The following is a 27,298-nucleotide window of genomic DNA, read 5'->3' as shown; positions in this document are numbered from 1 at the left end:
ATGGATTCGCAACAGCTCGTCGATACTGCTTCTCAGAACAGCCAGGACATCGTCCTGCCGAAGCCTGCGAGCAGTACACCGAGGCACAGCATCGACGCGATCCTTGGACTGGCTAACAACAAAAGGAGCCATCAGGAAATGGAGGATAGCAACAGGGACACCCAAGAAAACACTGGTAACGCTTGCAAATAATACTCATATTATTATGATACTTAAAAACTGAAATGATTTATGGTGTTTTTGCTTAGAACATTAATTATTATTTAGGAATACTGTGTAAGCAGATTATTTTAAATCTGCTTTATATTTTAACCTAATTACAGTACATAATATATGTTCTGTATTCTATATAGTTGTATCTAAAGACTTTTTATATTTACGTCAAGTTATGTAATTGCAACTGAGTATGTTTACATACTCCAGAATTTTTAGAGAACGATTCATTTTGATAATGCAGTGGTAGGAAGTCGACCACATCGTGTGTTGGTTCCGACGGGCGCGTGCGAGATACCACGCGAATCTCGAGCATTTCTCTAGGCTACCCCTGTATTAGACCCAGGACACTGGAGTCCAAATCCCAAAACGGCTCAAGTTACCCTCAGAGACTTATTAACAAAGAAGCTTCGATCAATCATTTCATCCAATTACTGGTTTCTCTATTCTCCCTTGCTCCATTGGAGACTTTGATTTAATCGCGCATTATTATGGAGATTGATCAAACTTCTGAATCAGTAACATTAGACAGAGGTGTTCAATTAATTTCTAGCTACGTTATTAGAAAAATTAAGGAATTACTGCGTCTCATGGAAGATGTTGAACGATTTTCCTATTTGTTTAGGCTCAAATTAGTTAGCAGATTCTTGGTCCAATTAAGGGTGATTAGACTAATATACCGATTGTTTCAATAAGTCTCCCACGCCCGCTGGAGCAAATAAATTACTCTTCCCGTGTGCGTGACGATATTGTTCCGATCGTGGCAATTAATAATGCACTGGTTAAGCGAATTCAGATGACGGTCGAGATAATTTAGCTGTGGAAACCTTAATGTATTTTGTGCGATGCTAATTACTGAAGTGCATTAGCGTGATCGGTACTTCTGGCTAGGAATCAGCGTTAGAAATCAAGAATCTACACTGAGCTTTTCCATGGTGCATTTTCTTTCTGCTAGGCGGTCTGGTTGCATTACAGATCTATTTTTGATACATTGCAAATGAACTTTTGCAATAAGACCAAACAAATTGATCATGATTAGTGGAATAAGGAATATAATCTAGAAAAATGTATCACTTAGCTACTGATGATCCTAAACTTAGGATTCTTAATCTCTCTCGCAAATAGATTCTGCGGAAACATCTCAATCCAGTAGTGCGAGTAAACCGAGTCTCAACGAACAGACCATCTAAACTGCACTAAGCGCTTCATCCGCTTCAGTTGCCCCAATGTCGTCGTTATCCCATTAGAAAAGCTCTAAGAAATCTACTTTGCCACTGGCCATTAACGCAACGACCTCGCAAAAACAATACTCCAATTAATCACGCATTAAATACCCACCGAAGCCCCCAGTAACTCTACCCTCTGCTCTCTGAAATCTCAGATCAAACAACGTTCGTTGCCACCGCTGAATCGATAAACCCCCTCGTATTTTTCAAAGCTAAAATCAGACATTTATTAAATTCCCTGCAATTCCCCCCTCGTCACTATAAACGTACCCACTTTCCCAACACCGTTTGCAACGGACACTCGGCGAGTGGGCCACGTGAACGTATAATTGGAAAATCGTTAGTATCGCGTCGATCCCCGAGTGGCGGCGGCATGCTGTTGGTGCACGGGCGCTAATTAGTCGTTCAGAGACGAAGCGAAACGGAAACCGGGCTCCTGTATCGGCCTGTCGAAACGTATATCCGATAATTCCAATTTCGGCGGCTGGACCGTTGTGTCGTCGTCGTCGTCGTCGATGTCGGCGCCGTCTCGCGAAAACGCTCTGGCCACCGGCTGTCGTTTATGATGTCACTCTATCGGCTGCACGCGGCCGCACCGTTATCGACGCAACAACACTTCCAGCGGAAGGGGTCGAAATCGACAAAACAATTTCGTACGGGCGCTGGCCCCCGCTCCCCTGTCCGCGTCCTATCGAAAACCGCTGCCAGGAGGAACGAAAATAAAAAAAAAGAAAAAAAGAAAGAAATTAGCGAGCCGAGCGGGGCTCGTGTCGAGAGGGCTCGACGAAGGGGACGAAAACGTTTCGACGACGGGAATTAGCGTGTTACGACGCCTTCTCCAGTTAAGGTCCGTCCGATCCTCTGTTTGCGATATTAAGCCTCGTGTAATCTCGTTGGCAGCGACCGGTGTCCGTGATCGATAACCGAAACGTTTTTGCATAATGCACTTACCGTTTGTCACTGTCCCGTTCGATTTTGTCGGCCGACGAGATCCGTCGGATCCACTTCTTCGCGAGCACCCTGAATCGTCGATGACTTTTCACTTCTGCTCGGTCGCCGTTGTCGTTTGCCCTTCCGCCGAGGTGTTCCTTTTTCCCTGCTGGATCGATTAATGCGTCGCGATAGCACGATTGGGCGAGGATCCAGCGTTCGGTGCCCAAGCGATGCGCCTCGGTAGCAACTGAATCGTGCTTCTTTGGGAGCAGGAAGAGAGTGGAGCGCAAGAAACGCGGACGTCGTCGAATTAGAGGTCAGCGGCGTGATCGAGGTGCCGGGAAATAATTAGTCATGAAGTTCGATTAGCGGTTGCACGGTCCTGATGAAGTGAGAAATAAAGTTGAGTAGATGTTTCTAGGTAGTCATTGATCGAGCGTTATCTCCGAGCTGTTCTAATATCAATTTTAATTGCTTCCGCTACTACTTAGTGTACACCTTGAGGTATCTACTTTGCGTCATCCTTTTAGTTTTATTTTGCTTCAAAGAAGCATCCACTCCGAGGCCATCGTCCTTCTCATGGAAGAAACCACTTTGTGGCAAATCGTATTCTGAGATTCTAAACAGAAGCAGAGGATTCGATGTGTTAGTCGGTGTATTCTGTTCTTCGATGACGGTATCGAAAATCGCAGAATGGATCAGCCATCGTGTCTTCAAGGCGACGAGTAATTGAGCCACTTAACCCTTAGCGCTTCCGGACAATTCAAGAAACCTCCGCGATTCATCTCCGTGACGAGGAAATTGAAAGCAGAAATTGAGGAGCGACGAATGGGTAGGGAAAAAAAGGCGAAAGAGAAGGGAGAAAGAAGACGATGTATAATGGAGAAGAAACGGAGGCTGCTTAGTTAGTGGCCAGTCTTGTCCCGCTAATCGAATTATCATTAATTATGATACCGTACGCGGGAAAGGAGAAAAAGGTAAAAGGCAAGGTCGGCCGCTAATAAGTATGATGGAGAAGAAGGGAGGAAGGACAGAGAGGGGGCAGGCGAAAAAAGAGATAGATGGAAGCGGCTTTAAGTCAGTCCGCTTCTTAAGAGCTGAATTGACGTGTCTACTAATGGATCGCGCCTGCTCCATCTACTTTCTTCTTCAGCCTCTTTTTCCCCGTCCTCTTCCTCCTTCTCTTCGCCTTATCTTCTTCTTCACCTCCTCGCTCGTGCAACGCTGCTATTACAGCCGCGGCTACTTTCGTGGGTTTAAAACGGATCCGTTACCGCTGTCGAAAACCTGAGAGGACTCGAGGCAGCGAGGGAATTTGTAAAATTATTGCAAGTGAAAGGCAGCACTCTGAACGTTTGGTAGTAATTGGTACTCAAATTATGGTAAAAAAGAAGCTTCGAAAGGCCGTTCCTCGATCGCCATTTTTTCCCCTCGCCAATCTTCCGTCTTAAAAAGTCTGTTAACGCGATTTGAGTATTAAATGACTGGTCATTATCCTCGTGCGCTAACACGTTACTTAACTCGATCATTCATCCCATACAAGCGCGAAGAGAAAAATGGTATTTCAGAATGCGCGTCCATTGAATGACGCCGCGCAGGATTTTCATATAATCGTGATTTCGCTCGTCCGTTTTAATTCCTCCCTCGCGCGTTTAATAAAACGAACCCCGTCCAGCACGCGATCCTCAACGTGTACAGAACGATCGTTAATATTTTCAATTAGAGAAGATATTAATCACCCGTGACGCGCTTTTTCAGACCGTCGATCGGTTTTTTATTCCCTCGCTGGATAGACCTCGATCGTATCGAGCGCGTTCGCGTACTCGATCAAAGTTACGGAGCGGTAACTAGCCGAGGAACAAACCGAGGTGAGGGTCCGATGAATGTCGCCTGCAACGAAATAATACGAGACGACGCGTCGCCGCGATAAATCGGTTCGATAGGGGTAAATTAAGAGGCGAAAAAAAGGAAGGAACGCGGGAGGAGCGTTAAGTGTGCCGCAATCAATCTTACCTCGTACGCGGGCGAGCGACGCGAGAGATTAATGCACTTTGAAATTTCATTAATTCTTCGCTGCATAATGAGCCGCGCGGCGAACGAATAAGTTTCCTTAACGCGGCGATAACGCTCGCCCCGTAATTGCATCAATTCGCCCGTAATTCGCACAATTATCCTTTCTGATTTTAAAGCGAGCGTGGCGCTAACTGCTCCGCAACACGCTCCCGATTAATCACGCGCGGCCTTCACAGATCTCCGTGTAATTAGAGTGAGCCGTTGCGACGAATCGGAACGATTAATCGAGTGTCTTTGCGGAAGTAGACGCGGCAAGACACGATCGACTCGCTCCTGCTGCACCTCTCGAATGCCACGTTTTCACCACGCTGATGAGCATACCTCTGTGAAGGGATGAGTCGTTTGAGAGAAGATCTTAGCTTCTGATATGATATGAGAGATAGGTGCTAACCTAACTGCTCTGGAATTTTTTGAACAGATTTTTTTAAAGGAGCGTGTATGGTTGACTAGACTACTTGAAAATGCAATTTCAGTAAAAGTGGACGACATGAAGATTACATTTGCATGATGACTGCAATTGGTGATTCATCACATTTCTTGCCACTCTAACTGAACACTATCATAGTTCATGAATATTAAAATTCGAAAGTTACATGGACAGAGCAACTACTAGTACTCGTTCCACGTAATAAGCGAATGGCCCATCGTGGGAACTTTGTCCGACAAGGGATTGCAACATCCACTTAGCGTAACTACTGCACTGTGCGATTTCTGATAAAAACACCTACCATCGAATCGGGAAATGGAACGAGATACGAGCGTGTCCCCTCGTTAACTTAAAATTAATAAGATACGTGAATGACAGCAAATGCAGTTTTATTGACCGAAGTATTGGAGGAAGGTGCACTCGCGCGACGGAAGTGCGTAACAATGCAAAAATAAATAGTTAACAGGGAGAAAATGTATTCCCATTGAAAGGGAGGGCGGAATTAAAGCGCTCGGGACAGAGGTAACGGCGTCGCGGCGCTCTGGAACGCCGCAGGTAAAAGTGCTTTGTTAGGGGGAGTAATTTCGATCGCGTGACAACGGCAATATAGCGCGGAGGGAAGGAGGCACGGGCAATTACGTGTAATTTCATACCCATTTATTGCTGGGATAGCTCGTTTTTCGACTGCTTTTTGAAACTCGCTAACCACCGATCGGTCCCCACCGCCGGAAGTCGAAACGAGCCGACTGTATTGGATTAATCGTTCGTTCGCGTCGGTCGTGATCGATTTTTCCCCGTGTAATTAAACTGTAGAATGGAGTTTTTCAATCGCCAAAAAGTTGATAATAAAATACCTAGATATTTGCAACAATAATTACACAATTCATGCTTACAAGACTATGGGTAAATGTCTTTGACAGTTTAAAAAATCGTTTGAAATTCATCCAGCAGTATATCGAGCAGTGGTTAAAATTGCCTCCGTGTACCCCAGAAATCGATTTTCCGTTTAAGTCAAGATAATCGCATTACTGTCGCCAGGGATTGACAAAGTAGCCACGACGCAAATTAAGCGCACTTTCGTTGCCCACTATTTCGGGGGCTAGAAATACTGGCTCGGAGTTCTACGAAGCCATGCGAACCGAATGTGCAGCAAACCCGAGAACTCTATTGCTCGAGCTCATCTTAAACTAAATCAAGGTATCGCGGCTCCGTTCGCTCTTCCGTCACCGAACGATCCAATCCCTTCGCGCAACAATTTGATCGATTCCTCGCTTCCCGCATAGGGTCGCGTCCCCATTCGATTTCCGCGCACGCCTGCGAAACTCTCTTCTTTTTCTCGTCGCCAGGGACCAATAGAAGCGTTCCATTCGAAGATAGGGACGAGTCGATCGTGGGAGCGAGCGAGACACGCCGATTTAACCGAATTACCGTCGGATCAAAGCTTACGAGTGGTAATTGGCGCACAGGTGTCGCCGATCAATCGTACACCGGGCGTCAGGGAAGCTATTTCGCTGCTACACCGAAACGCCTCGTGATCGATAGGACGAGACAGATAGGGCTCTGTGCCCAGACGAATCCAATGAGACACACCATCGACCAACGATACGGAGACAGACAGCCTCGATGGAGAGAGACATTGACGAGAGAGGAGATGAGGCTGGAACAGGAGAAGTCGAAACGAATCGTGGGTAGATTTATGCTATGCACCGTGACCTGTGCACGGTTACGACGGAAAACTCGTGTAGCACACGCGCGTGCTCGGATGAAGAAAGGAGCAAAGGGCTATCGTGGCCTGGCAGGGCCGCCTCGATTCGTTTAAAGACCCGTGTACCGCCGAGAATTCGTGTTCGTGCGCTTGCACGACGTCGATGGAGAGATTGTAATAAGCCTCGCATGCCTGGGAACAATTAAATTATTAGCAGGTACATTGTGCACGACGAGGGTGTTTTATTGCGTGGCGCGCTACGGTTCCGGCTTGCTTTCGAGGCCTGCGTACACCGGCAGATCGTTGAACGTTTGATTCAATTTCTTCAACACGGGGAAGGTTTCCAGGGAATCAGGAAATCTAAGTGATTCCTGGAAACGAGTGCATTCTTCTTCGGTGAGACACAGAGAAATCCACTTTGCATGATAGTGTTATTCCTGTGGTAGGTGGGGTTCTTTTATTTAGAAAGATACAGAATGAACTCTATCTACTTAACACGAGAACGATAACTTTTTACAGTTTCTAGGTTTCTTGGATAATGGAGTTATCTAATCGCTACGATATTAACTTAATTTTCGCTCGCCACTTGACGCAGCTAAGGGGAAACCAGAAATCGTCGGCTCACGATATTGTCACTGTATACTAAAGAGGAGAGTTTGTCTGAAATTAATTTTTTCAAGGTACTTGCGCGGCTTCTCTCGGAGCACGTTTATAAAACACGGGGGCGAGCAGTCACGAACAAGAACCCACACTATGCCGATCCACCGTCGCACGATGCAGCTCAGAGATATCCCAATAAAGGCTGCACGCCACCGAACAATTAAATTATTAAGTAGTAACGATAACAAGGGGCACCCGCGTTGATTACTATTATAATGAAGGCACCGCGCGGCGCCGCGAATTATAATCTCGCGAAAAAGACTGCAAACAATGAGTCTGGCTTGACCTCGAGCATATCGGCGATGAATTTAAAAAAAATTTCATTTGGAGAACTCTAGGGAGCTTTTCTTATCGTTCTAAAAATGTTAAACATTATGGAAGAGTATAGAAACTAGAAATATGAAAATTATAAAATGTATGATCGAGCAGATGGAAATTGTATAGTATTACATAGTTTAATAGACTGAATCAGGAGAGAAGTATGTAAAATATGTTGCTCCATTATTTTCGTAAAATTTTCAACGCAGCTTCCCGCCCGACGCGCATAATTAGGTTCGTACGAGTTCCTTTGACTCAATTAGACAACTTCTAACTCCGGTATCGTTTCAATTAACGCGCCTCGAGATGATTACCGAGTACGTTGACCCGTTTAGAAGGAAATTTTATCCCCCATAGCAAGAACTTGATGACAGCTTAAGAGCCTTTCGCCGAGCGTTCTCGAGACACGTTGCACGTTCTCACTCTCTCTCCTTCTCTGTCTCTCTTTCTCCTCGTTCGCGTTCTCGCCACCGCTTTGACAATTTAATAATTCGATACCAGTACGCGAATAATCGACGAACCTGATACTCTCCTCTAGCCAATCGAGGGTCTAGAGATCGTGTTCTCGTTGTTCCTACCCTTTCCATTTCGCTGCCAGACGCTCCGCCTGTCCCTTAGTATTTTCTCGATTTCCTGACTACGACGGGAAATAAAATTCATTGCTCGTACTACCGAGCAGAAGCAAGAAAAATCATTATCCGATCAGCTCGAGTCTTACCCGATGCTTGGCAACAGTTTGTCGTGTTGCAACCTCTCATATAGCTGCGTTAATCTTTGGTGCTAATAAGAAGAATAGGTGTTGATTCTACGAATCTTTCTGTATTGAGAATTAATGGTAAAGTCCTGAAGACTTGACTGTCATTTAGTCTTAGTCAACTTGTTGCAGTTTTAGTAATTCCTCTACAAAAATTAAACAAGGTGTTCCTTTATTATACATAAGTGAGTAGTGAATGAAAATGAAGTTCTCAGCTTCTGCGAATCAATTACACCCCAGCGATTAATGTATTCCTTACGTCGTCACTCCAGGGGAATAATAAAAACGTGGACAGACCGCGGGGCAGCAGGCGGGAAAAAAGGGGTTGGAAACACTTTTCGTGGATCGATACGTGCGTCAGATTAAAGAGCGCGACAGGTGACAGTGGCTTTTACGAAGAAATTTCCGTCGAAACTTTGTGCCGCGCAAAGTGGCCATTGCGTTTCGTTCCGGAGATAAAAACCGGAGAAAGAGGAACGAGGAGAAGAAGCCGAGGGACAAGAGAAAATAAAGATCAGAGAAAACGAGTGAAAGAAAGAGAGGGAGTGAGGAGAGGGCAGAGGGAAAGAGGGATGTTGAAGGGGAGAGAGGAGCACCGGTGACGGTCCACGAGAAGACAAATTCTGTAATCCTCTTTGGTCGGCGAGCTAAGCCCTCTGTGTGACGGCATACCGTCTTCTTTCTCTTATTTCCTCCTCTCGTTTTGCCTTTCCTTGTCTTACCCTGTCCTCCCACGCCGATCAAGGAAATTAGATTTCGAATCGACAGCCGTGCTTAAGCATAAACGACGAAGCGACATCGAACAACGTCGAAGGAGAGAACAGGAATTCACAGGGGCGAAGGGCGAAGGGATCCACTTTGCTCTGGAAAGAACTGCCACGCTGAGGAAACTGTTATTTATACCGGATCGTTCGGCGATGATTCATTCCGGTCGGTTTCACGGAAGCTGGGAAAAAATTGCGAACAATAAGCATTATTTAATTAGCAGGCGTCGAGATGCTCGCGTGTCCATTTCTGCTTGATTTACGGAGTGGTTCTCCTAGAACTCCTCTCTATCAGACTGTCATGATGGATTCGTTAGCCCATCGTTGGATATCCAATGCCTGGTTCCCGATTTTCGACAATCAAATTCGTTTGCTGCTCTATTCCTGTATGAATCGAATTGGTCGAGCCAGGTAATGAGCTAAATCGAGTTTTATGACGAAAATCAAATATAGGCATATATCACTATTAGAATATTTATCGAAGCAAATGGCTTAGTTAAGTAGTCTTCTCATAAGGAATTTAATTGATTCTGTTACTCCTGATTGATTGTACTACTGATCCTCTCTGTAAGCGAGTCAGGTCCTCTCGATTTCAGGAAAACAATCACATTGCATCGACATTCCGCGTTCACGGGAGAAGAAAGATCTGTATCGCAGCTGTGTGAAACGGTTCTAGTCCATTCCAGCTACTTAGGAGATTGACACGGTAAGATAGTATAATGGACGAAGCGGTCGGAGAGGAATTGTGGCCTCCTGAATCGGGCATCGGCTCTAATGGGCCAACACTGATCTCTGATAAATTTCAGAACGCCACGGGCGCCTTTTGATTCTTCTCTCGAGGCGTTAATCGAGTCAAAGGATCGATTAAGGAGGATAATGAAGCCGTGCTAATGTATTTGCCGAGGTTTTTGCCGCGAGGGCAAAACCACTATCTACTAAAATTTTCTGGTATAGAAGCACGCAAATTTTATGCGTTCTTCTTCCTTCTAGTCTCATTCTCCGCTTATCCTCCTTTCAAATAATATATTGAGAAGCTAGAGATAGCTAAACGTGCCATAGAGCTCTTCCAGAGTCAACTGTGCACCGAAATTGTCGCGCAATAATTATTTCACAGCGATTGAGGTTCAGTCACAAAGGTTTCCGATATTTACACGGTCGAGAGCAGCGTTCGCCCTGAATGCTCAGCCCAGATTCCGATTCTAAATTAGGGTGGGAAAACTTTTGCTTTGCCAGAACGGTGTCGCCTTTAATCCACGAAAACTCGGGCCACTTGGAACGATCCACTGGGTGCTCTCGATATAACGGAACAGACAAGGAGTAACAGCGACGGCGCACCACCACTCTGCACCTGCCTCGTAGAATTTAATCACGATGGTTACTCTGTCCGACCGAAACCAATTATTGCGCAGACGTACTCTCACACACGGCCGCGTTTACGCCGCCCAGTTATACAGACATTCTATACACGCTTGTATAAACCGCCTCTATCCCTGTATGAATATAATATATCCACACCGAGTACATGAAGTTCTCTATTTATCGAGGACACAAAAATGGTGGAGCCTGCACTTGTTTGCGAGCGAACGTCCGCGAAATTGCATGAAATTACACTTGGACAGCAAAAGCATAACTTCTTTTTATCGCACAAAACAGTTGATCATCATAGCATTCTATATATCAATTTCAAGACTGCAACTAACACTCTTTTAGTAGCAGTTCTCCAAATTCATAAAAAGAAATTTCGTTTATAAGGTGTCTACAAGAGACCCACGCAAAAATCCCCACTCCCTATTCACCCCTTCCTCCCTGCCTCAGAATTATTATTCAACCTGAATCCATCCACGTCCCTTTCAACGCTCCATTCTCCCTTTAGCTCCGAGATCATCCTATCATCGTCTCCTAAAACAGAAGTCCCTTTCTCGGGTTAGATCGCTCCTCGAGCTAGAGCCCCGAGGATGAAGGGTGTGCAGCTCCGTCTGGTAGCACGGATACGCTTGGCTGTGGGAGGGGGGGCGGCGAAGGAGGGCCCTGAAGCGAAGGAGGACGACGGTGTTGGCACTCTCGGGGGCCATTATTGATTGTTGTTGATAATTAGCCGGTACAGGCGCGTCAATCACGAGGCAAGGCGAGGTTATTAGGCTGTTGGTTAGCACCAGGCCGATGCCACACAGACAGACAGCCCTGTACACGTGTGCAGACGCAGGATACGCGGCTGGTTGCACGGCGTTGCTCGTGTGTTCTGTGCGTGCTTGTGCGCGCGGGAACGCCGCCATTGAGCCACCCGATTACCCCCCACAATTCGATCTAATGCGCTACGCTGCGACGCGAGAGAAGGTTAATTATGCAGTTAATGAGAGCCTGAATATATATACCCCACGGAATGTCGGGGATGCCGCGATGGAAAAGAGACCGGATTCAATTGTCGAATTTGGTTTCTGACTGGGACAACCCTCTCCCCTCCAGAAAATGATCCAGCATTCTCTTTCGGCTTTAATTCGGTCCGACTATAGAATGGATAATAGGCGATGGGGGACGTTTTATGGGGTTGCGGAATACACGTTTTCAATTGCTCGAAAATTGATATGAATCTCAATTGTTTCGACGGGAGGGTTAATAGAAAATAATTAGAAGAGTATACGCGTCGGTGATCAACTAAAATGCTCATGAGCTTCAGAGGGTGTGGAACGCTAGTTCACCCCCGTGGTCCCGCAAAATCAATTTCTTCCCTGATAACGGCGCTCACGTTCTTCGATACCGTAATAAGGACGGATAATGCGGAGGGTGGCGGTAATTTACAGGGAAAATGACCGTGTAATAGTTTGTCGGAAGTACAGGTTACGCGGTTTACGTGCTATAACTTATTTAATGGCGGTGAAATGTCGCACAAGACGGGAGCTACTTGTCCCTGCTGAATAACGTAAGCTTTCTGAACGTCTAGAGGGATGATTAAGAGAAGCTCCTTTATTAATCTTCAGAAATTGCAATTGAAAATTTGGGTCGACAGTTTTTCAAGAGAGCTGAGAATTTCCTGTGCTTTTCAAGAAATGTAATTGAAAATGTCAAGGCGTTCCAAGGTACTATTTTGGTATTGACGTGCCTGTAATTTATAAATGAAACCTGTCACCTTCGGTAATTGGATTCAAGACAAATCGAATTTAAGAGCATCTGGTTGCTGTTTTTTAACGAAATCGAAGCGAGCAATTGTCACTGTGCAGAAGGACACGCGAGCTACGCAAAACAATCGAAAAACGGGATTTTTCCCTCCTCGCAGCTGACCCCTCAATTTCCGTTGTGCAACACTGAACATCGTGCTGGCCGAATTGCGTCGAAACGTTGATTTCTACGATAAATTGCCGTATCGTGCGTCACGGAATTTACCGACACGTGTATTTTCGTGTTCCGATGCCCGACACCTCTCCCGATTGCCCGCCACGTTAGATAAGGACCTTCATTTTTGGCTATTAATTACAGTTTCGCGTGGGACTTATCAATATTTTCCAGAAACAGACATAACGCCCTTTAAAAAAGTCATTTTCTGCGGTCACGATAAATTACACAGCAGGAAATTTCACCTATTCTTCGTATTTCTCTAACGATAACTTCCCACATATTAAATAGGCACACCACTCCGTACCCAAAGCATGACTTCATTTCGAATTCATAACCAGCAAAATCGATAACTCATTATTCGAGATTCGGCAATGTTGCACCGCGTAAACTACAGTTGAATGCATGCATAGATTGGATCCATTACAGCCGTTGTAAGCGTCTGCATTACACGCAATCTAATAGAGGAAATAATTACAAAACAGTGTAAATCAATAGTCGTCGAAAGCCTACGACGTCGCATTAAAATGAAACAACCGAGACCTATTTATATTAGAATATAATCACTCCTGTCTGTCTTTGAAATCACCTATTCTACTTAAACCTCTACAAATAAAAACACTCGCTTAATTACCTTCATAATTTCATTCTCTACTTCTTTCCAACTCTCCCCTGCAAGTCGAAACGAATGGGCGAGATAGAGAAGTCCCTTTCCCGACGAAAATAATGGAAATCGCGTGGCGACGTTGGCGCGATCGCGAAATCCGGCTCACGCACGGCTGATGAGCGTTACAACACTTGTAATGGGCACTATTATACGGGGCATAATAGAGGTAATAGCCGGGACTGGATAAATCGATCACCATTACCGTACCTATTAACCGTAACGACCGTTTCCGAGGAGACCTGACCACTCCCGTGGGTTCCAGGTGAGAACAGCTGCAACTCCACCGGCGGCGGCAGCGACGAGGAACTCGGCACAGGCTGCGGGGACGATTTGAACGGGAACGGAGGCAAGAAGAAGCATCGCCGCAACAGGACGACCTTCACCACCTACCAGCTGCACGAGCTCGAGAGGGCCTTCGAGAAGTCTCATTATCCGGACGTCTACTCCAGGGAGGAGCTCGCAATGAAGGTCAATCTTCCGGAAGTGCGCGTCCAGGTGAGTTTGACCCCTTCGAATTGAGTGCAGGGACCTCTTGCTAGCTTCCAGAAGAAATTCCACAAGCCTTTCTATAGAAAATAGGTACATCCTTCTCATAAGGAGTAGATGAGTGATGAAATTTAGAGAACAGTTAATCTCACCACGCGAAGAAAAGACTTATTGTTAATGGATTAGGGGGAGGATTTTACCCTTTCTCGAGGGGTATTCTGAATTCGTTTTTAAGTAATCGTCTGGTCTCGAAGTCACGCGACCAGCGCCAGAAATGAACTCGTGAACCGTCGTACAGCTCTGATTTGAGAAGAAGGAAAGCATAGCCGCTTGCGACGAAGCGTAACGCGATTCGTGTACCTTGACTACTTAGACCGACGTGCATGAAAAACTCTCGTAATTCTCCGCTCATACTCTCTCTTTAAACTTCACTCATAATTCAGCCCCACTCTCTATCGAGTCAAAGTCCATAATTTTGCAAATCGAATTTCGCTCCATTGACTTTCATGCTCGGCGAAAAACGTCGAAATAACTGGTGCGCATTCCCGCACGAATTGAAATAAAAATTGGCCAGCATTGATTATAAATTAGCCCAGCGTCGAGCGTTAAGAGTAATCGGCGCGATTCCAGTCGGCGAATCGGCCGATTTATAATTGCCCTCGCCATCGAATCGAGCGGATACGAGGCGGCGGTGAGCGGGTGGGAGCGGGTTTAATGGTAGCGTTTCCGTGCAAACAATCGGAACAGCAATCGCCGGCTGTGACGCTGGCTCGACGTATTAAACTAAATTAAATTAATTATGTGCGTGACAGCGATAAAAGCACGCAGTCGCATGCGACGACGCATCGATTAGGCTCCCGGGGGCACGCTTTCCGAGCAGCCAGCGTACGTGTACGTCGTCGTTCACCACGGCCCTTGGATAATAACCTGCCTTTGCCGAGCACCTGCTTTTTTGCCTGTCGATGCGCGGAATTGATTTTTCACTCGATTTTCGCGTTGCCCCCGTCGATTACTGACGAACATCTAGACACTGGAACGTTATCGACGCGTTCACGCGTCATCTTCGTTGGGCATTTAGCTCTAGAAGACGTTTCATTTAGGTATTTATATAGGACGGTTCTCCAAGGGAGGTATTAAAGAATATTCAAGTTTGGGGGGGGCTAAATGTTTCAAAATAATTTATACCGGGTTTCCTTTGTGAGTAAATCTGGCTACAATACTTCTTCGTTATGAGCTCATTGTTATGTACACTGGAAGTTGAGTTTATTTAAAGCAAGCCAATTTGCTCGTTATAACAATATACGAGTCGACTTTAGAAACTCCCTCACTACAAACTCGTCAGTGAAGCATGAGCTTGTGCCAAGGAAACACTGTACACCACTAATACCATACTTCCTCACCCTCACATATGAAAACCAGTAAACGCTCTTAAATGTATAACCCATGTTGGGTTGCAATATTCCATAAGCAAAATCTGAAGTCTTTACCACAGTCCCGTCGATTAAAGTCCACCATCGCAAAGAAACAACCCCCAATCGTCGTTCAATGAGCGCAATCGTGGTGAAAGGAGTCTCTGAAGGAAAGCGGCGCGAATGACCAGGGAGGATAAAGCGCGATCGCGTGAAAAGGGCTGGCTGGGGACAGCGGTGTTCCCCTCCAGGAGAGTCGCAATTAAAAATTTAAATTGCGTTTAAAACCTGCCGGTGCTGCCGTCGCGCGCCCACACCCCTCCCGCCGTTCTCGTTCCACTTTTCTCAATTTTCTCCAGGGGGTTGGCCTCTCTCTCTTCCTCGTTCGTTTCGCTTCTGCTGCTCCTCCCGTGTCGACTGGAAAGCGAGGAGCTGGAAGGCCGCGGAAGGGAACGCCGGAGCGCCCCTAAGGTACACCTAATCGCTTAAGCTTATTACGCGAGCAGACAAGTCGAAGGAATCAGCCGCGCTCCTCTCGAAAGGAAGGAAAGGGAGAGAGAGAGAGAGGGACACAGAGAGAGAGAGAGAAAGGGAAAGAGGGGAGGAGGAGAGGAAAAGAGAGACTAGATTCGCTGCGAAACAGAGAGGCGGACGCACGTTCGGTTTCATCATTTTTAATTGATAGCGCACGCCAATCCTATCTGTCGGATTTATTAGGCCGCTCGACGAGATGGTTTTGCGGAGGGTTGGAAGGGGGTGAATGGGCGAAGGGAAACGGAGCTTTTATTGGACAAACCGGGTTGTTGTCGGTGGTAGGGGCCCGGTCGGCGGTCACCGTGGCCCGATTGCGACCGGGGAAGCGCGTTTTCCAGATTTTCATGGCATCCCGTCCCAGCCGTATATACACTCCGGATTGATTGCGGCGATTAACGCTGTTTTCTCGCGATAATTATCGTCCGTAGCCCGGAGATTTTATTGGACGACCTCTGCCGACAAGCCTCGGCCGATATCGAAACGTCGAATTGCTTATTAAGCTCGTTATTGTAATTCAGCTCTGTTACTGGCAGAAAGCGTTCGTCCGCGAGGGGCGGCCCCGCGTTAGCCTCCTCGAGGGTGGTGCTCGTCGACGCTCGAGAACGTTGGAACCTGCGAGCGATTTTCTGAAACGAAGCTCCTGCCTGATGGAACGTTACATCGAACATAATTCAGCGCTGGTAAATGTTCGTTGAATTTTACATTTCTCGTTAACGAATTTAGTCACGCTAAATGAAAGCTGAGGCTTTCTTCGAATATTGCTGGTACGACTTGCCGAGCACTGAATTATTGTGGACGGTAACTTCGGTGGCTTTCGACGAAACAGACTTTCAAATGGTTAAAAAATTACGGAAATTCTTGAAAAGATGAATGAGAGTCGTCAATGCGAGCACGCTCGGTTAAATTTATGAGCAAGCTTGATTGTAGACTATTAAATGTTCGGTTCGATTCTTCGGCGAAGCTCTCTAGATTCTTTTTCCATAACCGGAAACATTTATTTTCTTTTCATTTCTTTTCCTGCCCTTTCGTGAAAAAGCTTGTATCGAAATTGGCAGCAACGAGCTTAATGAAATGTACAAATTTCCCTCTGGTAAGATGAACTCAAAAGTCATTTGATTTTCGAAATAATGCCTGTCCATCCTGTTCGTACTTTACATTGGCAACATTTATTCCATTTCAGCCTTTAGCGAGAAGTTAACGAAAATTCGCTGTCGCGCGTTACATGATCAAACATAGCGGTTCACTTTCCTGTCACGCGATAGCAAGTTTCGAGCCAAGAATGGGAAGCAAAGCATAACCGATTCGTCGACTAGAACTGAAATCGATACAGGGGTGAATTTCGTTGGAAACACTTAACAGAATTAACTCTGTCGAGGAACACCTGCTGATTTGGATAATTGTCACTTGAAAAAACGCTGCTTTCCAGTGATACAAACAGAATTGGAATTTTCTACCTATTTCAAGAAATAGAAAAATGAAAATCACAGCCATCTCTCAATATTCTAAAACTCAAGAAAAGAAATGCGAAAGGGTCAATTTTCCCGTGAATCGTCGATTAATACCAATGAAAATTTAATATGCAGGAAAACATCTCACCAAGAGGACTCACTGAAACGTTATTTTCCCTACGACCACCGAGAATGGAATCGACAACGGCGCAAAATACGTAGAGGCGGTCGGAAAAAGGCGGGCAGATTGATTTTTCGCGGTAGGCCAATTAATTTGGGATCGAGGGAGACAGAGACGACTGGATGACCATCGGTTCCGCGCGCTCGACCGCTCGACGATTGCCAATTGGAAAAATACTCCAATTCGATTACAATTTTTTTTACGCGACGCTCGTTCGCCACGCTACCAGAAGAATTTCAAATCGAGGCTCGCCTACGACGGAAAATACATTCGCCGGAGAGTATGGGAAGGGCGGGGTGAGCGGATGTGAAACTAATATCGAGCTCTGCAATCGTTTCTGAAAGCTTTTGAAAGCACAATTTAAAAGCGATATCTTCCCTGTTTTCGTTCCATTTAGAAAGAAAATCGGGACGCGTGGGCGTGAGTGTCGCCGTTTCCAGAAACATTTTCTACCGATGGGATGATTTAGAACCGTTCACACGAGCAACAAAAGGACCATTAGCTCGACAAGCAAGAAAATCGCCTTGTAACAGTACAAGAGCGTGTTACAAGATCAAGGTGTCGAAGAAAGCTTCTTTACATTGCTCTTGACGCTATTTACTGTCACGTCGGCATGGAAACCCCGTTCAAAGGCAAGAGACACGCGTCGTTCTACAACGTATTTCTTACGTACTAACTACGTTAATGAAATTCTACTGAATTGCCTTCATCTTGAACCGTGAACTGCTTGGAGCAGCAATCCACCCTTTTACGTCACAATGGCTTCTGATCTTGGAATTACGATCTTGAATCTATGCCAGAGAGAATATTTAGAAAAAAGCTATAAAATATAGCCATGCTCCAAAATGAGATAAAAGCTGGACCCTATGGAAAGTGATATCAGAGAGACAATTATCGAATAAAACTGAGGGTGATTGGAGAGTCAATTAATACTGCTAGATCAAAACTGGAGATCAGCGCTATAGCAGTATTAGAGGATACTTCTAAACATTCAAGTAGGGTAGTCAGGGGTAACTATCTCACCTTTCTAATTTCAATTACCCCTTCCCTTAAAATATCACAAAGTACCCATAAAGCATATAATTTTCTATAAAATCCATATTATCAGATTAACACGTCGGTAATACTCAGATCTAACTGGATCACAAGAGAAAATATGGAGCATGAAAATCGTCTAGTGCTTCTTCACGCGGCAGCGCCGCATTATCGGTCCGTTTAATTCGGTTTTATTAGAGGCAGTAGAGGGGCCAAATCGTGATCGTTTGCGCCGACACGAGGCCGGCACGAATCGCAGGTGACTGTCTGGGTTAGGCGCACCTATATCTACGGGGTGTCAAATTAGTCACGCACGCCGCCTCCGGCCAGCCCCTCCGTCGACGATCAACGCCCGTAACCATGGCTACTGCCGCGAAATTTCTCTGCACGACGGCTCGCGCGTCGCTTTCCGACGCAATTGCGCACGCAATGCGGAAAAACGTGCTGAAATTAACGGCTTGGTTCACGGAACGACGCCCTTTTTTCAAATTACTTGCTCTTTTTTCGTAACATATTGTGGGAGCACCATGCACGCGGGGGCTGATTATTTTCTTGCTCGGTAGAATGTCAATTGAGTTCGCCAATGAATTTCCTGTACGTGTTCCTGCGAATGGTGGGCGTTAAGCCGCGTTTCCACTTGCAGTAGAATAAGGTACGCTTGAAGTACTAAAGGGGCGAGCAGAGTGATTCTGGTGTTAGAATTGTCTAATCTTCGTGAACTGGATAATAAATTATGTATCGATGGTTGTGGAGAGATATTAGGGTCCCCCTGCACCCAGCCCACGCGTACCCTCGTGATCAGTAGACCGAGAACCATAAGCTCGCCTCGCAATATTAATACCCATACGTGGCACCATAAAGCCGTTTAGCAGAGGGCATACAGTGAGAATTTTCGCACCAAGTTACAGACGCCTAATGACACATAGTCTTATTTCTGAACATAAATCAAGATATTATCCTGGAGTCTAAGTAGTACAAATACGTATGTAATCGCACCCCTATAGTAACAACTCCCTAACAGTCTATAAGATCCAAAAGCCTATTTCTCCAAAAACATCTTCACCCTCCATAAAAAACAACCACCACTTATAACCCATCTTTCTGATCCTATCATCATCCACCCCCGAATGGCCCCTCAGCCAGTAATGGCCAAAGCGATCCAGATACATCGGCTTCTGATGGACCAACGCCCCAATAGGAACTCCGTGAACAGGATAAAGAACGCTGGCTGGCGATATCAATGGTAGAGGGAAGACGTTCGCGAACACAAATGTTATTACACGCAAGCACCTCTGATCTTCCGCGTGAACGACCGATGGCCTTTCTCCGCGGCCCTCCCCACGACGGATCGTTTTTCTTGTGGGTGCGATGCTTCCAGGCGGAAAATAAGATAATGGCCTCGCGCGCTAGGCGCGAGAACCCTGTCGGCGAACAGAGGAGAGAGTGAAAATGGGGCGGCGGGAAATAGCGAAGATCGTGGGAGCGGGACACCTGCTGCGCGACCAAGGGCGTCACGAAGGAACGGGCCAAGGAAAAAATAACGCGGCAAGGACGGGCACGCTTCCAGTGCTGCAGGAAGAACGCGTCGTAGAAGTGGAAAAATGTTTGTGTCGCGCGACGGGACGATCGAGCGTCAGTAGTAAGGGACGAAATAAGTCAGACGAATTCGTACGAAGCAGGCTTGACAAACGATTCGCGCAATCGAGATGGTTTGGAGTGTCTATCGAAATGAAGCTGAGGTGAGAGTGTTTCAGAGACATACAGAGAGATATAAGAAGACTTCTGAGCCGCGAGAATACACCTACTATCCTGGGGAAAAGGAGAAACTTGAATTTAGGAAAGTACCCTTTCAGGGAATAAAGAATTTGGAATTTTTGATTCAGTTTTCCTTGCAGCATTCTTCTCAAGTATAGAATGTATTATGGAGCTACTATAATGTTCTTAACTAATATTTATTTAAAAGAAAATTATTCGGTTCGTGTTTCCTTGCAGAAGACTATGGCACAGAAATTATACCGCTTAATTCATTAACCCCCCCTCCGGTTTCATTAACGATGCATTTTTCAACGTTGAATGGACGGGAAGGAGAAGGATCAAGGGGTGGTGGCGACGTCGTTCCTCGGTAACAGACTGTCAAGACCCTTAAGTCGGCGCAGAAACACGTCCTTCGATCCTGCGGGTCGCGAGAGCATGCGAAGTGGGTAAACTCTTGCAGCGCCGTCTAACGAGTATTATAATTACTGTCGCGTAACTCAATATTGCCCCCTCGATATGCTAAACTCCCGCGGAATATAGTGTTAATAGGCGTGGAATGGCGCGGGACAACACCCCGCTTCTATTAATTGCACTTCACCCTAAATGCAAATTGTTCGAAATTGAGCGAGGGCTCCCCGAATATTTGGAAACTCCATTACGGGCCAGTGTTCGTCCTTTCGTTCGCGCGCACGCACACACGACGACGCTGTGCGCACCCGCGCGCAACCCCCGTGGGCCAACGACGCTTTCACTTGGGGAGGGAGTCGATAAAATTTTATGAGACACAAGAGGAAAGACAAATATTCGATAACATCTCGAAAATAAATTTTTCCTTCAAAGTTTAACGCAATTTCAAATCCACGAATCATTTCATACTACTTTTCAGTTCATCCCCTAAGAAAAGCTTCTTCTCAAAGATACAAGGAACTTATTTCCATCGAAAGAGTTTAACGAAGCATCGTTCACCGCAGCAAGAGCCAGCGCGAGTGTTTCAGAGTCCCAGACGAGCTCGGAGGCAATCATTAAAGTGGCGAAATGGTTGTGGCGCGAGCCGCGAAAGCGGAAAGCCTCGGTCTCCTTCAAAGAGACGAGCAAGGAGGTCCAGGAGCTAGAAGAAAGACGAAGGTCCATCGGTTTCCGTAAATACGTTTCGGGAGATTAGCTGTCCGAGGTTCTGAGGTCTGCGGCTCAATTAAGCACTCCGTTTAGCGCTTGACTAAAAAGGGTTGGTTGCCGGAGACCCTTGCTCTGCCCCCTCGAGCATCAATCATGTCGGAGCAACCCTTTTCCCGAGGGCGGTTTTGCCTCTCCTCTATTGAGACGAAGTGTTGTGCTCAAACACAAAAACACTTCATTTGGCAGATTAGCCGTTAAACACCAAGGGTACGAACACGCGTCCCCGTGCCGTATAGGGGTCGGGGGATGAGCCGACAAGAGAGACTGGCTGAAAAAAGACTGGTCGCTCTCGAGACTGTTCGCCACCGTAAATTGCGCCTGTAATTACAAGGATAATTAATTGCGACCAAGTCGCAGTAGAAGAGCATGGCGAGTATGGAGGAAGACCACCTGGTTCGACAGCAAAATGATAAAAAGACTGCTAGCTTGAGGGTACCTACGACTTCTAACCAAATTACGGATTAAAAATAGCGGTACAAGTTTCATAAAATTATTAAAAATGTATAATTAAAAAAGTGAGAACAGTATTCCGCTATAAAGAGGATCCATAAATTTTATCCACAAGGAACTCCAAGAGAATTTGATGAAAGTATTCTCAGGAATTTTCCTGACCCATATATGGGTCGTAAGACTCTGAACGTGTTCATCCTTCTGAAGGTTCAATTGTTCTTTGAATATGAGCGTTCTCATGAATTCTTGAGCTACATCTGTATAAGAATTTTGTAGAGAAGCTCATAGCGAGGAAGGACGCGGAAGAAGAGGAAGCTTTCCCACGAGACGGCGCAGGAACTCGAGGACGAAACGGTGGTCCGTGACCGCGTTAGAATCGTACATACAACCGAGGGGCCCTCGTTCGTAGGGCACACGCATAGAAAATCCACGCATGTGCCTGCTCGTTTTAATATTCCATATAATGTTATGAAACCTTTGTCGGCATATGGTCCTGAGGCCAGCAATTAACAATTAGCTGGCGGTCCTTGTAATCGAATTACGAGGCCCATTGTCGGGCTCAGGTACAAACGTATTCAGTTCCACTGGTTGTTACCCTCCCTCTCCCTCCCTCCCTCTCTCCTACCCCTCCCAGCCTCTAGGCCTCCCCTCTCGCCCCCTTTCCTCGCCTTCATTGGCTCGTCTCTTTTTTTCCGCGGTGGTTTAAGATCGAATTTCTTGCCGCTGCATGCGCTCGACGGTTCGGGCGGCGCATAGATGCAAAATGCAACCGTGAGGGGATCCCTTACAAAGGCAGGAGACCGAGCCACTCTCTACGCCGGGGATGAATGTCACTTCGTGAAAATATATCCGTTTCAGGGAGTTTGAGATTTCTCTGCTCTCCTGCCGGGGTGGATCGCAGGTACCGAGGTGCGCCGACGCTCGAGCCTCTTGATCTACGCGCGCTCGATGAATGCGAAGCTGGAAATCGCCACGAGGATTAGTAACACTAAACTGCCGACAGTGGATCGCCGACCCGACGGACCTCGACACGGCTCGTGATTTCGTTGGATCGAGATAAGGAATCTGGTCCTGCCTACTCCGGGAAGAAGGAAACTATAAATAGGGGACACAGCGTCTGATGCAACTTTCAATTTCTAAGTGAAATTTAGAGAAATCTGATACCACCGTAGAAAAATAAGCAGAGAATTCTTTCAGAGTATTAATTTTAAGGCTACTTGTCAAGATCGAAAGTAGAAATAGAAGAGGAATGAAATCTCAGTCGCGGGAACCTCGGAAGTGCCTAATCCACAGAGCACATCGCTTATCGAAACATTCGGTGACCAAGAGTGACGGCTCAAACTGACCGTAGCCAAAGGACGCCGTAAATTAACAATTCCCGAGATCCTGTTCGATTAATCCCATTGGAGCGCCGCAAGAGCTTCGTTTGATCGAGATATCGCGGGGCCCTTTAACGAGTAACCGATGTCAAACGCAGCCAGAGACACAAGGAGGAAGGAAAGGGAAGCCTGGGTCACTCGCCGGGGAATACACCGAATTCGAGATATATCCAGCAGAACTAACTATTAATTTGGTTCCCAGGCGGTAGTAGAAGGGGCGGGTTTTCTCGACGCTGGTGGGGTGGCGCGCGGCAGAGAGGACGAAGAGGGGTTGAAAGGCAGGACCAGAAAGCCTCCGGGGCAACAGATTACTGTGCACGGCCTACGGAACCTCTCCCCTTCACCTTTTCCCTCTGCTACCCATCTCCTGGCCGACGTGGCTGGCCCCGTGAAGTTAATAATCATCAAAAGTCACAGTGTTTGTCGAGGGCGGCCGCCCTTTGTGCGTCCACGCGTGCTCCTGACGCTAATATGACTCCACCAGGGCTTTATTACGAGTTATTAGAGTTATTACATCGGCGACGGATTTTCACGTGCAGCACGCGGCCTGCAGCTCCGTTTCCCCCTTTATCTTGCGCGATTTTTCCACCTTCTTCGAAAAGCCTGCGCTATCAATTATCGCGATAGGAGTCGACGCTGAACAGAGAGGACTCTGCACCGCAGTATTTACTACGAATATTCTCACTATATTAAAACTCATGAAGATGAACGAAACTTCATCGTTAGGTATTCTATTTTTCCAGGTTTTTGTATTTCTATCAACCAAATCTCCAGTAAATATAAGAGAATTCCCCAGAATAGAGAGACGACTGCTGAATTAATTAATCCAGAAATAGAGAGCCAGAAAAGTAGCCAGATTGCATCAGCAGAATCAGTTGATCGACTGTTCCGTAATTCTCAGTCGATCCAGACCACGTTCTCCATAATGGCTTCAAGAGTAGGTCGTTCTCCGAACCTGCGAAGATTCAGCGTCCCCGAGGAACGGAGGGAGAGGGGTTGCAAAAGCATATTGGCTCGGTAAATAGCCCGTCGGACAAAGGGTGCATTCAGCTGAGCACCGATTCCGTGGCTGGCGACGAAAAAGGGTGTCCCCGCGGGACAATGAACGCGCGGTGTCAAAATACGAAGGCCATAAGGCTAATTTGCCGAATTTCTGCGCGACTTATTCACGCGAAACACCCTCGTGATTATACTCGGGACCGCGGCCCGTTGTTTTCGACGCATTGTGACTGACTTTTTAAAGCGAGACCACGCTAATGACAGCGCCGGCTCCGAACCTGGATAAAAGGTCTACAGCTTTGATTGCACCGTGATTGGGTGGCTCGATTGGGACCCAAAAATGGAACAGATAGAATTAGTTGTAGTGTTAATACAGGACTAGCAGTGAAGAAATTTGTGAAGGCTAATAATCCGTATTCTGGAGTCAGGAATTCTGTTTATAACTTGTGGAAGGGATAACTCGAAGACATTAATCCAGTTTAATTGCTTTTAATATCTCGAAAGATGTAATTTTTAGTTTTTGTTTATTGATTTTAATATTTCCAACCGAGGGAGTCTTAAGTAATTTAGCAAAACTGAGGAATAATTTCATAAGAAATATAATATCCCCATAATTCTACTGAATTATATTCGCTTCATAAAGTGGAGCCCCTGCATCCTTCGTTCGATTTAAACCCCTCTTTCCTTCGACGTCGACAGGGTCTTAATAAGGAGGATCGAATTTCAGGGCACGATTCGTGTTCTTGACACTTCCGTGTTTCTCCGATCATTGAGAAAGTCGATCGTTCGTAATCCTACTAACAAAAAACGAGGAACGGGGAGAAGGAAAAACGTTGAGCTCCCTCTGCGCGTAATTGCCAGTATACATTATTCTCCTCGATACACGGTTTCCTTTCTCCACTCTTCTCTCTCCTTCTTTTTTGGAATTACGATCCGTTGCCGTCACCCTCCGTCTATTTAATGATCCTTTGTCGTCGGGGGCGTCCAGGCCAAGCGTATTAACAACATTTATCCCTGTCGCTTCATCCGCGATTAAAGAAAAGCCAGTTGGACAAATGACACGGGATTGCGCGAAATAGAATATGCGAACTAGGCCATCGTCGACCAATTTTAAGTGGAGCCCATTAAGCGGTCGCTCTTTACCCGCGATTAATATCTGCCAACGGATGCTCGCCGCTCTGAATAATTCCTCGTTAATCAAATGACTGGAATATTCGCATATTTATTTTCTCATCTGGCTCGATAAACACGAGCCGTGCAAACGAACGACTCTATCCATGACGTAAAAGTACTTGCTCGAAATAGAGTTCGGAATCAATCGTTCCTTGGGGGACTGAAAATAGTAGTATCCCTTTTCATTTCGTCTTATTTTGAGCCAAGATTCTCTCCTTTTTTGGAACTATACATTTCTGTATTTCTATAAAAGAGACGATTCTGTTCCACGTGTTGTCTAAAATTGTAAATGGTTTTACTTATTATTTATATAGGGAAAAGTACACAGTTTCGGTTATGTAGAAAACAGTCTCGATGACTTCCTGACAGGAACGATCTCGACGATCCACCTTGAAAAGAATGAACACAAGAGGATTCATTGTTACTGCGACGGGTGCGCGCAAGGATCCTCTCGACGGACGAACGAATGATCCAAACGCAGTATCCTTCGTCGGCGTGTACACAGAGCCGTTTAGTCTCATTGTAAAAGTGAAATCGCCTCGTGTTTGGGATGTTATTTGTAGCACATTAGTATTGTATCGTGGCACGCCGGGGTTAGGCCGGGGCGTTGGAGTGTTTAAGGGTGATTACACGCAACGACAGGGGTAGCTTTATTGGAGGAGCTCGCCAGTGGCGCTCAAACCCCTGTCCACGAATTTCTGATCCGCCTCAAGTGCCTCAATCTCCTGAATTATATATCCAGACACCCTGGAACAACTTCACCTGAAAGTCAAACTACCTACATCTAAATATTCAATTACTCTATAAATAAATTTGTATTATAATTTATTTTATAAGCGAAAATCAGTAGATCAATTAAGGTTCGAGGATCAAATTTTCCAAGATACTGTTAAAGTGGTAATAAAACAGCGTCAGACAGCAAAATCGAAACGAAAGCCAGCCAGGCACGTTTAACTGGAAACCGCCCGCCCACCCTCGCTAGAATTGATTTAACTCGAACGCTGCACGAGTCACGCCGCATCGTCAATTATCCTCGGGACACGTATCCGCAGTGCGGATGCACAGAACATCGCTGCCCCTTTCGGCACGCTCCCCGAAACCGAGCCGAAATGAGAACGACTGTATAGGGATTGAATTTGCACGACAGTTTGACAGGGTCGTAGGAGAAGGGGGGAATAGTATGGGCTAGGGTAGGAAGCAAGGGGAAGGGGGGCATAAAAAGCACGGTGAATAATAGACTCCAACCCTCTCCAAACATCTCCCTTCTCTATGCGTGCCACGGCCACGGTGCCCTGGACCGGAATCTAGGCTTATATTCGAAACGTGCTCGCCACTCTCACCCTAGTACTCGAGATAGAGCTTCGATAAACTTGTAATACAGTCGAAAGGAAAATAACTACTGGCTGTTGCTCTTTGCTCATGCGAGGGGTAATGAGTTTCAGCTTAGCGAATTTCTAATGTACTTGCAGAGATGAATCTCTTATTCACTTGGGTGATACGAATTTTCTGTTTTCTGTACTAGGAATTTTAGAGTGAATAGAGGGAAAATGAAGTCCAAATACCTGTAGCTACAAAGCAGGTTTACATAAGTAGCATTCAAGTCGAGTTTCCAATTTTCACTCAAACAGATCAAACCAGAGGATCTGTTCCCTTAAAAAACAGACACAGAATTGAGCTTCAAACCTTCCACCATCAACATCTTGAAACAGAAATGCATAGGAACTGTGACTTATATTTTCTTCTGTCATGCAACCGCAACCATAATGCATTCTCCCCCAAGAAGCAAGTGGATAAATTTGACGGTGGAAAATCGAGAGACCACAGGAGCGTGAGACGATCGGCGACACCTCGACGGGCGCGCAACTCTTCCAAAGCGGACCGAGGCCACCGCCATAGTCGAACAATAGGCGAAATCTGTTAATACCGCCGCGGACGACAATGCGCTCGACGTGGCGTGATCGCCTCGAATACCTTTTTACCGGCGCTAATCCGAATTCGACGAGAGAGCCGTCGTCGGCTGGGATAAAGCGATCATCGTCCCGGAACGATCCGCTCCGAACAGGGAGAAGGCGACCTGAGGGCGCGTCGTGGAGGGGGTAGACGAAGGATCAGGGCAACAACGACGCCATATCCCGATGGAAAAGTGATTTTCGCCGCGATACGCGAGCTCATCGAGCGCTCGTCACCGTATGTCACCGATAGAAGA

General features: G+C 46.2%; 1 protein-coding gene across 1 annotated transcript in view; it reads left to right on the top strand.

The window, feature by feature from the left end:
• LOC143185696 (retinal homeobox protein Rx1) overlaps positions 1 to 27,298 on the top strand; it is a 31,641-nt gene continuing 4,343 nt past the window's right edge. Inside the window, exons 1-2 of the mRNA XM_076388892.1 lie at positions 1 to 175; positions 13,330 to 13,562. Coding sequence (XP_076245007.1) covers positions 1 to 175; positions 13,330 to 13,562 — 408 coding nt within the window. The remainder of the gene's footprint in view (positions 176 to 13,329; positions 13,563 to 27,298) is intronic.

This window comes from Calliopsis andreniformis, chromosome 12 (genome assembly GCF_051401765.1).
Source record: "Calliopsis andreniformis isolate RMS-2024a chromosome 12, iyCalAndr_principal, whole genome shotgun sequence".
NCBI lineage: Eukaryota > Metazoa > Arthropoda > Insecta > Hymenoptera > Andrenidae > Calliopsis > Calliopsis andreniformis.
This window is presented reverse-complemented; position numbering and strand designations above follow the sequence as displayed.